The sequence below is a fragment of the Rhincodon typus genome, chromosome 5, assembly GCF_021869965.1.
Source record: "Rhincodon typus isolate 14 chromosome 5, sRhiTyp1.1, whole genome shotgun sequence".
Taxonomy (NCBI): domain Eukaryota; kingdom Metazoa; phylum Chordata; class Chondrichthyes; order Orectolobiformes; family Rhincodontidae; genus Rhincodon; species Rhincodon typus.
The window spans coordinates 51,321,850-51,333,244 of NC_063336.1; the positions used below are offsets into that span (position 1 = coordinate 51,321,850).

The 11,395-nt window shown below is 36.3% G+C and overlaps 1 protein-coding gene across 1 annotated transcript in view; it reads left to right on the forward strand.

The window, feature by feature from the left end:
* Positions 1–456: 456 nt before the first annotated feature.
* The window catches only part of LOC109931113 (collagen alpha-1(XIX) chain-like), a 62,048-nt gene continuing 51,109 nt past the window's right edge, over positions 457–11,395 (forward strand). Inside the window, exons 1-3 of the mRNA XM_048597024.1 lie at positions 457–555; positions 912–1,026; positions 7,589–7,660. Coding sequence (XP_048452981.1) covers positions 927–1,026; positions 7,589–7,660 — 172 coding nt within the window. The 5' untranslated portion in view covers positions 457–555; positions 912–926. The remainder of the gene's footprint in view (positions 556–911; positions 1,027–7,588; positions 7,661–11,395) is intronic.

The following is an 11,395-nucleotide window of genomic DNA, read 5'->3' on the forward strand; positions in this document are numbered from 1 at the left end:
TTGTTCTTTTAGACCATTTTGTAAATGACGGTCACTGCTGCAAATTTTAGAAATAGGTGTCTGAGAAAACTGACACCTAAATGATTATCTGATGCACAAGTACTTGTTGCTTATAGATTTTGGAACCAGAGTTATATAAAATGAAGACAAGTAACATGGATATGGAATACCGCTCGCTGTTGCTTATGTCAGATTTCCAATTCCACAAACAAATCATGCCAACCCTTTGAAACCCAATTCAGAAATCTGTTCAACATTTGCATTTCAAAACGTCTGCAACTGGAGAGCAATGCCAAAGAAGGAAAGGCAACTCAAACCAGAAGAAACCACTAACCTGATACAACTTGTCAATGTGACAAATGCAAGTACCAATTATGCTATTTCATTTGAAAGGAGGAGCTATCAAATTCACTGTAGTATGAGTAAGCTTTCTCATATATAAATAGCAACATGTATTGTTTTTGAAAACACTTCTTCATCAGGCACCCCACTATTTCAGAGGATAAATTATTGGGAGACTGCAGTGAACCAAGATCGTGGACATAAAATATGTTGGTATGTTTGAATTTCAATTCGAATCAAGATTAACAAGGGAGGAAACCGTAATTGTCATTTTGCTTGCCAAGTACTTTAAAAACTACGCATCATAGCATCCTGACTACTGTCGCATTGTAGATTTTCTGCTTTTATTACTATCATAGTGTGAAGAATTAAATGAGATTTAAAAACTAAATGTTCTTATTCTTCCAGATTTTAATATTAATATTAAATTTCTTAATTTTTATTGCTGATAGTGAACTTTTTGCCTTTACTTTTAACTTTTAAATCTCAGTGGGACAGTAGACATTATGTAATCATGTTAGATCATATGTCTATCACTATTGAGAACAAATTCTGTGAATACTTTACAGAGCTGAACTTCAAACATGGCTGTAAGAGAAAGTGCGGCACTTCTGTTGCTATTGTCTGTTACCTTGGCCAATGGACATGGATATTATAGATATAATAATGCACGTCACCTAGCTGGTAAGTGTTCATGAGGAGATCCCTGAGAGTTTCAACAAATGTGGTGATCCAAGTTGACAAAAAAGATGGGGCAGCTCACTATGAACTTCATACATTTGTTGCTGGTTTCGTTTTAGGCTGATTCAAATCTCAGACAACCAATCTTAATATTTGTGTTCCTCCCACACCACCTTGTTTTTTTCAGTATTCTCCATGTGAGGTACCCACATGATATAACACTGCCTTAAAGTAGGCAATCCATGCTGCTATCATTTAATTTTTCCAGACACTTTGGAATGTTAAAGTGTGTACAGGTTGATGTACTCTTCAATTTTCTGTCCCTCCCAAAGGGGAATCCTTCACAAACTCCTCAGACAACCATGGTGAGATTAAGATACTCCTGTGTGAACTTGTAGCCAACCATTTGCTGGCACAACATGTTGGTACATTGGCTCTATCAAATCCATAATTAGTGTTAGCTAACTGAAATCATTGCTGAGTGTCAACAAAATTAAATATTTGGCTATCACAACTTCATACTGAAAGCCATGTGATATTACAATGAGGAATCAGGATTCCAATAAGAAAAACAATTTAAAGGACTTACAACTTGAGCATTATAAACAATGTGCACTCCCCATGCAAGTCACAGAATATTAGTTATTCCACATGCATTGTCACCATCATGGCTTACTTAAATGTTAGAAACCATATATTATCTCTAGCTTCTACCAAAACAGTCACCATCAGTAAATGTCATGTTATTTGTGGGTGATGATGAGAAAAGCAAATGCCTAACACTGTTCATTCTTGCTTACGATATGTCTGCTGGATCACAAGCTGGAAAGGACAATAAGATTCAAAATAAATTAGAATCATAAGAAAATATTATTTTAACAGTACTGTCAACTTAAAGTTCAGTGAAAATCATTTTTAAAAGCCTACAACAGTGGCTTCCATACATCTAGTGCCAGAAATGGAAAGGAGGGAAATGGGTATGTGGTTATCAGCAGGGATCAGCTGACTACCGGATAATAATAGAAATGGGAGGTGAAATAACTACTGCAAAGTTTTTGGATATTTTCTGAATTCAAAGTATTTATGAAAAGAACTCACATTTGAGAAGGTTAAGTTTTGTAATGTTCTCAATATTCAAGGGTCTCCAAATTGTGGTTTATGCTGTGATTTAACTTTGTGGAGATGCAAGGATGCAGGCCCCAAGTTACTTTAAGCAGAATGGGGATCATAACCCTATCATCCGAGCCATACGCCAACTGAGCTAACTGGCCTCCCCAGTGCGCAATACCTCAGTTTTAAAATCCTCATCTTTATTTACAACTGACTCCATGGCTTCACCCCATACTTTCTGTAACCAGTTCTATAAACCTCGAATAGATTTCTACTCATTGAAGCTTTAGCTCTTGTGCATTACCAGTTTTCACCATTTCATCAGTGCACGCCTTCAATTGTCTTCGTTTTATGTTCTGGGATTTGTCTTAATTTCTTGACTTTCTTCATCTCTACCTCTTTTAAGACAGCCTTTAAAATCAACATTTTTTGATTCACGCTTTCGATCTTTTTTCCTGATATCTCCTGATGAGGCTGGGTGACAAACTGTATTTGATACTGTTCTGTGAAGTGATTTGTTTTGACTATGTTAAACAAATGGTAGAAATATAACATGCTGTTGTTGTACTTGTCCATGGAAAACTGGTTCTATTGTCTAAGCGACCAAGTTTTAATATAATATGCATGGTAAAGGAGGCAGTTTTAAAATTGAGTTTTAATCAGAATAGATTGTGAAAACTTCTCTAAACATACTTGTAACACATTAATTTATAGCTACATTTGTTCAAGGGATTTAAATAAATATGACAGGAGCTTGATGACTCTAAACAATTTAAAAAAGCTTCTGAGGGACTGTCCATTGGAGCAAAATTGTCATCTTATGTGACTTGCTGTGAATGTAAATAAGTTTAAAAATTGAAAATTAGATGTACCAATATTATGTTCCAGTCTAAGCTGCACATCCTTGACAATGCGAAATGTAAGTTTTTTTTATCCTTAAATAATTCTCTACACGACTCCAGCACAGAATTCCTATTACATCGTGATATTTAGAATACAATTATTTATCCATTTAGAAGAAAGGCATCTGAGACTATAACAAAATATACAAAATGTCTGATGATCTAACAGTCGTTTTTACTGCCACTAGATCATTTAAATTCTCTAATGAGGTTATCTCCTGCATGGTGTCCAGGAGTGATCTGATTTTCCTGCCAGTGAGTTACCCTAAAATTTATGAAGAATTATCAAAATAGCAAAGAATTAAAATAGCAGGAGACAGGATGACATATGTACCTACCTTTATGTACGATAGTTAAATATTGAAGACTCAAACCATCTTTTGCACAAATTAAGCACAATACTTTAAGAAAATATGATCAGACACATTGTTCAATGTTAAACTATAAATTATTTTAGTGCCATAAAGATTCAACTGAAGGAACAGAAGAATCCCTTCAGATTAGCCCAAACTCAGGAAATTCTTAGGAGCTACATTTGGTTATCGGGAGCAAAGTTATACTAACGAGCAGCAGCTGATTCCGGGGATTTGATGCAAAAGAATGAGGATATTTCCCTGACATCAAAACCGAAACCTATAAAGGCAGTTAATTTCTACTTACAATTAAATTTCTACACTTAAAATTGTTTCAAAATTAATTCCTGCACAGCCAATATAAGCAAAATACACAGTGAGAGGTTGTGAGCCGTGTTGTTGACAAGAACATATTGCTACTTTTATGAACACAAGAATATTAATTAGAGGCAGTAAGAGGTCATTTAGCTCCATCAAGCTTGCTCCACCATTCAACAAAATCATGGCTCATCTGATTGTGACCTCACATCCACTCTTTTGCCTACCTCCAATACCTGTTCACTCCCTTGTTAGTCAAGAATCAGTCTCACTCCTGCTTAAAAATATTCAATGACCCTGCCTCCACCATTCTCTGTGGAAGACAATTCCAAAGACTTTAAACCCTCAAAGAAACAAACCTCCTAATCTTCTGTCCTAAATGAGCGACCTCTCATTTTTAAATTGCGCCCTCTAGGTCTAGACTCTCCCATAAGGGAAACATCCCTTCAGCATCCACCCTGTCAAGCCCTCTTGGGTCTTTGTGTGTTTCAATAAGATCATCTCTTGTTCTTCTAAACTCCAACGAATACAGGCTCAGTACGTGCGACCTTTAAAGATAACTCCCTTGACCCAGGCACCAGATGAGTGAACTTTCTCTGAACTGCTTCTAATGCATTGACAGCCTTTTGTTTAAAGTAAGTCTACAGTACTCCAGATGTGACCATTCCAAAAATTTGTACAGCAGAAAAAAAGCATGACTACCTTCATGTTCCTTTCTCCTTGCAATAAAATTACACATTCTATTTGCCTTACTAATCACTTGTTGAACCGATATACCATCCTTTAGTAATTCAGATACCAGGTCATCAGATCCATCTGTATTTCTGAATTCTGCAAGTTCTCTCCATTTAAATAATGTTTCTACTTTTCTTGCTGTCAAAGTGGATAAGTTAACATTTTAACACAAACTTTATTTGCCAATCTTTTTCCCCTGCTCACTTATACTGTCTATATTCTTTTACTGCATCCTCATGTCCTCTTCAGAACTTATCTTCCTACCTATATTCATGTCATCAGTAAATTGAGCAACTCAGTCCCTTAATCGAAGTCATTCATATAAATTGAGCCAATTGGTACTCTGCTCGTCATATCTTGCCAACCCGAAAATGACACCTTTATGTCAATTCTCCATTTTCTGTCAGCTAGCCATTCCTCTATCCATGCTAAAATGTTGCCTTTAATGCTGTGAGCTCTCATTTTGCATGGCAACATTTGATTTGGCACCTTGTCAAATGCCTCCCAGGAATGCAGAACTACCCACAGGTTCTACTTTCTCCACGCTGTTTGTTAATTCCTTAAAGAATGCCAATAAATTAGCCAAATACCATCTCCCTTCATTTAAAAAAAATAACTTGTTGACTCTGATTTATTGCACTGAGATTTTACCAAGTGCCTCACTGTAACATCCTTAATAATAGAATATGTTTGAGTTAGCAGGGCAAACTACTTGAAATAATTATCGTTCATCATGTATCCTCCGTTTATTCAACTGATTGTGCTATGTAACATTTACTGTAACAAGCAACATACAGTAACCTACAGAAGTAAACTATTTCACATGCATCCTTCCACAGCGAGTCTGCAATGCCTCTCTTGCTATTAAAGGGAAGGTACAGAAAAGTAGTAGGATACCTAAAAGGGGAAAAAGACTGCCCAAGACATTTGTGCACTTCCTAGAAGGTAGCAAAAAAAAAATCCGGATCTAGTTTTTCCACTTAAAACAAAAATGTGTGCAATGTAAGAAACTGGAAGAGAAACAGAAAACAATGTAAGAAAAAAATCAAGAGAAGTACAACATTTTACATTAATGTGTCAACCCTAAATAGTGTAGATATGGTTATTGCAAAGGTTTAAACGGTAATATTTCACAAACCACCATTATTTGTAAAGGAGAAGATAAATTTCATACACTGCAGAACTGAATGTTTTAACTATAATTTATCATTGAAAGCGACATAAATAGGAGTGTTGAATTCAACACGTCAATCATACCGCAAAATTGCTAACAATGCAAAAGTTAATGTCATTTTATACTTCATGGACTCAAAAGCTTTAAAATTCATAACCAGCAATAAATTAGAGCTCAACAAATAGGGAATCTACAAACCAATAAGTATTAAGCAGGTATGGAAACCTCCACTGAAGAACTAGGAGAAAAATGGAAAATTCTGTTGACTGTAATTTTGTACAAAATAAACTGATACAGTGCATTTGAAATAAAGAAACAAAATTATGGCGCTGCACCTTAAACAATTCATATTTAAGGACCTTCCTAATTTAAATTTGTTCATATTCTAACTGGTTGACATCACTAATCACTACCTGCTAAGCTTCCTCAATCTTAGTTCCTGCCTGGATAATAAAATGTGTTCTTTCACCCAGGTCCCCAGCTGCTTTTACATTCAAATGTCTCTGCAAATTAGTGTGCACTGATAAGGAAAAACAAACATATTCAAACATAATGCAAAATATTTCAAATCTACTTCAAAACAATTTTTGATGTACGGTAAATATTTGTCATTAATATAAAATGTAACACTGCACCTTATTTTCCTTTCAAGTGTAACCCGTGTGTGGCTGCAAAGTTGTAGTGAAGAATATTCTATTGGTTTTACATTCCAGCAGAAACACCTCCAAATAATTCAGATGTTCTGCCTGAAAGATATAGCTACTTTAGCACTGCTCGAAATATTCCTTTCTTTTCACTATTCCTGCTGACAAAGATAATGGTGCAAATAAAGTACAAACAGAAATAGGAAATCATTCTGCTCATCATCATTATTATTTAAAGCATTGCAATACTGTGCTGGTAAGGTTTAGAAGTCAGTAATCTTGCCTGAGTCAGAAGGGTGTGGGTTAAAACACTCAGTCTCAGCAGACAGCCGAGTGCAGTATTAAATTAAGGTTGTAATGCCAGTGATTGAGATATTTGACTTTCGACAAGAAGTTCAACATAAATCATGAATTTTACAAAGTGAAAAAATTTAAAAGCCTCCTAATATGTTTAGACTACCACATCATTATCACCAAAGGATTTCAGACAACTGACAAATATTTCTACAGGGCAAGTGCCAAAAATATTTGATACCAGAGAATGTTCAACCATGGCCTTGCTTTATGAAATAAAACTGTTTTTTTGATTACATATATACTAAAAATCAGTTGCTATGCTGTAGCCCATTTTGGCTCTTTCTTAATAATCATGCCCAAAGATTCAAGTTTCCTGTTTTGAGAATAGCCATCAAAAAATGTGGGTGGTTTTTTTGAATTTTCTGTTTACTTTTTATTCATGTCCAGCTTGATCACAATGTTTTTAATAACAAAAGAATGATTATAATGAAACCTTCAATGCATTACCTATCTTTAAAATATGTTTATAACAACATTTTGTGTCAGAGAAGTTATTCAAAGAAACTTCTTAGGAGGAACCTTAAGGAAGAAAGTAAATACCACAGTTAGCATTGAGAATTCTGGACGACAAATGTGAATATCGTATAAAAGCATGCTAGCTGTCTGTTTTCCCCCCTAAATTCAGTGTTTCATCTGTTTCCCTTTTTATCCTTCATCAAAATTTAAAATTTGCCATGAACAAGTACCTACCTAACTTTTAGGTATGTACAAATTATGAACGTTTAAAGTTACATTTATTATCCCCATAAAACCAAGGTAACTTAGCCATTATTTTCATGCCTTAGTGTACTACTTCTTTATAACATGATTGAAAACAACAGTATCCTACAGTTTTTAGAGGACAACCCCTCCAAAAAAAAATTTGTAGCAACCACCAGTCCCAAATTTTATTTTTCTGATTGTACATGAACCCAAAGTAACAAATGAAAGATACGAAAAGGTCCACAATATTTCTTGACTTTTCCAAAACAGGTTACCGATACAGCAATGGAGATTCAGACAGTTCAGAAGAAAATCGAGTGTCTGGTAGCTCTTCCCCAACAGGTGAGAAATAAATCATTTTACAAACAGAATTTTAGAAATCACTAACTTACACTATCAGAGATATAACTGTATGGGGCCAATGAATCTAGTATATGTACACATGTCTTTTAAGTACGAACCTTGTGTCATGATTTTCTGAAATATCTACTTCTATTATGCCTTGATGCGGAGGTGTCGGTGTTGGACTGGGTTGGACAAGGTCAGAAATCACATGACATCAGTTTATAATCCAACAGGTTTATTTGAAAACACAAGTTTTTGGAGCGTAGCCCCTTTGTCAGGTGAAGTGAGAAAGAAGCACACAGAACACAGAATTTGTAAGTAAAAGATCAAAGGGTCACACCATTGATGAGGATGCATTAAACAAACCTAAGATGCTGTTAAATCTTTAATCAGTTAGATGGTTTTAATTGATTAATATATGTAAATCCTTGAATTCCTTTCAAGTCATTTCCCTGAGAACTAAAGGTTTTATCAGTGTAAAGAAGAGGTGACAGTTTAGGTCAGACAATGCATGTTAGGTGTGAGGCCTTGTTTTGAATCTGTTTCTGTTTAGGTTTGGAATCAGACTGGTTTTATTTCCAAAGTAGGACATTATAAAAGACAAATACAAATTCACCCCACAGATTTACATGTGGATGCAAGCACGTGTGCACGCTTGAGGGAGCACTTGAGAGAGCGCGCGCGCGCGAGACAGACAGTGTGGCGTGAGGGAGAAAGAGAGAGTGTGAGAGAGAGAGAGAGAGAGAGTGTGAGAGAGAGAGTGTGTGAGAGAGTGTGAGTGTGAATAGCGTGCTGGAGTCACCTGTAGTGCAACATGAACCCAAGATCCTGGTTGAGGCTGTCCCTCTTGTGTACTCTGCTCGGCAACTCTGAGTTGTTGTGTATCCTGAAGTCCGCCTTGGAGGATGTTTACCCAAAGATCTGAGGCTGAATACCCTTCACCACTGAAGTGATCCCCCAGTGAGGTAACATCCCTGTTTGTCTATTGCTGCACAGTGTCCATTCATTTGTTGTCATATTGTCTGCATGGTTTTGCCTTCCAACTGATTAAAGATTTAACAGGATCTTGGGTTTGTTTAATGCATCCTCCTCAGTGGTGTGATCCTTTGATTTTTTTACTTATAAATTTACTTATAAACTGATTCCATCTCTTTCACCGACACCTGAAGAAGGAGTGACACCCTGAAAGCTTGTGTTTTCAAATAAACCTGTTGGACCACAACCCGGTATCGTGTGATTTCTGACCTATTATATCTGTCATATTTAAACGGAAGAATTACTTAACTCTCAATGAGTCCTCCATACCTGTTTTTCAGACTGTGTGTTGCTTGGTTATGCTTATGGTACCGTAAACCACTTTAGAGTGCTAAAGTGCTGCCTCTTCTTCCTGAACCTTTGCCAATTTTTTAACCATTATCTTTTTCCTGTTGGAAATGTATCCTTAACTCCAAAGCCCTATTATTGCCACTTCTATCTCTCTTTTTTTTTTACTAAGCATACTTCAATTATTCTAACATCACATCCATGACACAATGTGTCCCAACTCCAACAGTTGCTTCGCCAGTGCTGGTCTGAAAAGTGTTGAAAGCACTTGAACAATTTGAGACATAATCCCAAAAATAGTTGAGAATATGGCATGCACAGGAGGATATCCATCAGAGCTCAAATAGCATTAGATTCACTGCTGTTCCACAACTCTTTTTAAGAAATCCCTTCCCACCACAACCTGACCCATTCTGAGACAGCTGTTGACCTGATCCATCACCACCAATGTCTAAACCTAGACCTCTTCTTGATTCTAGAACTTGCATTCTAGAACTTCCTGTAGCCCCTTTGGTGCAACCATACTTTGAAAGTTATCTCATGAAGCTATCAGATTTTGATACCTCAAAACAGCATTCTCATAACAACCACTTTGGACTACAATATTCTTAAACACTATGGCTCCTGCTGCCAATGTCCACTAGCACCCTCTCAATATTGTCAACCCAAGCAACCCTATAACCTGTCACTGCTACACACTTGCTACAACCTGCAATCTTTTTCAACCATTGTTCTCTGCATTAACTATGTCAAATTAACTACGTCAAAAAAAGATTCAGTTTCCATACCAATTTGTGCATCTGCAGGTACAAACTTAAAGGTATCACCAAAAATGCCAGCACTTTATAATAAATACAATTTGACTTATTCAATTGCCATAGGTATGTACCCCTAATAATATTTTGCATACCATAATATTACTTTGTATATCGCAACACTTTAGAAAACTCTTATTGACAGGCTCAAAGCAGCAAATCAAAAACAAACAGATAAGGGGGCAGCCATGGAGAAAAAGCAAGCTAATGTTTCAAGTCTGGATGACGATGAAAAGTCATCTAGACTCAAAATGTTAGCTTGCATTCTCTCTATGGATGCTGTCTGACCAGCTGCGATCTCCAGCATTTTTTTGTTTTCAGAACAGATTCCAGCATCTGCAGTAATTTGCTCCTGCAAAGACATAAGGAGCGCGCAAATGAAAATACAGTAAAACAACTACACAGCAATTGATGACAACTAATGAGTGATGACACCTGTCAATTCTGCCATACAAGTATACCAAAGGAAAAGTACAGGCAAATCAATGTAATCATTTTGATCTAGCTACCTCTCCTTCTATTGCTATAAGACTCTCATATTCCTCCATCCTAGTCTTCACACATCCTAGATTATCCTGTTAGTGCTTCACACTTCGCTACACTATTCAATGTTACCATTTTCAAAATATTCCACGCCACAATATTAAAATTAAGCATGTCCCGTTAACCGATTGCATTTTGTCAGAAGTATAAGGAGATCATACCTCGCTGGGATAAAGCCTAAAGGGGGTAGAAAGACAAGGGTCACAGATACACAGATCACTAAAAGTCAAGATGGGGTTTAAAAAGGTGAGAAAGAAAATTATTTTGCTTAGTTTCCACAAGAACAGAACTGAAAAACAAACAAGTTGTGTTAAACCTGCATTCATATCTTAGTTGGATCACATTTGAATATGGTACAGGTTGGATTTCCTTATTACAAAGTCGATATTGAGATACAGGAGGAAGAGGGAAAAATATTTGTGACATTGATAGCAAAACAAAGGAAATTTATTTATTAAGAAAGGCTAAACAGTTTCTTGCCTCTAGAAAATAGAAGATTGACTGGTGACCAGATAAATTCTCTTAGAGTTCTTTGTTTTTCTTGTATTTTCACACATATTTATTTTCTCCTCTTTGGGAAATATTGGGGACGTGTTAGAAGAATTAGAAGACTGATTATCAAACTACTGGCCCTTCTCATAAATGCACCTTCCATGGCCAACTAGTCCTGCAGTTACACTTGAATATGGAGCTTGGAGTTCAGAGACAGGGGTACGAGCTCTAAAATAATGAAACGTTTTGGAAAGGTAGACTAAAAATGTAAGCTTTCATCTGATACACAGTCCAAAGTTGGAGCTCATATATACAAGATGAAATGAAGAATTCGAGAAAAGTTCCCTTTACGAAAAAGTAGTAAGAAAGTGAAATATGAGATCACAAGGAGCGGTTATAGAATCATAGAGTTGTATAGCGTGGAAACAGACCTTATGGTCCAAATCATCCATGGTGACCAGATATCCTACATTCTAGAGATAGTAGGAACTGCAGATGCTGGAGAATCTGAGACAACAAGGTGCAGGGCTGGATGAACACAGCAGGCCAAGCAGCATCA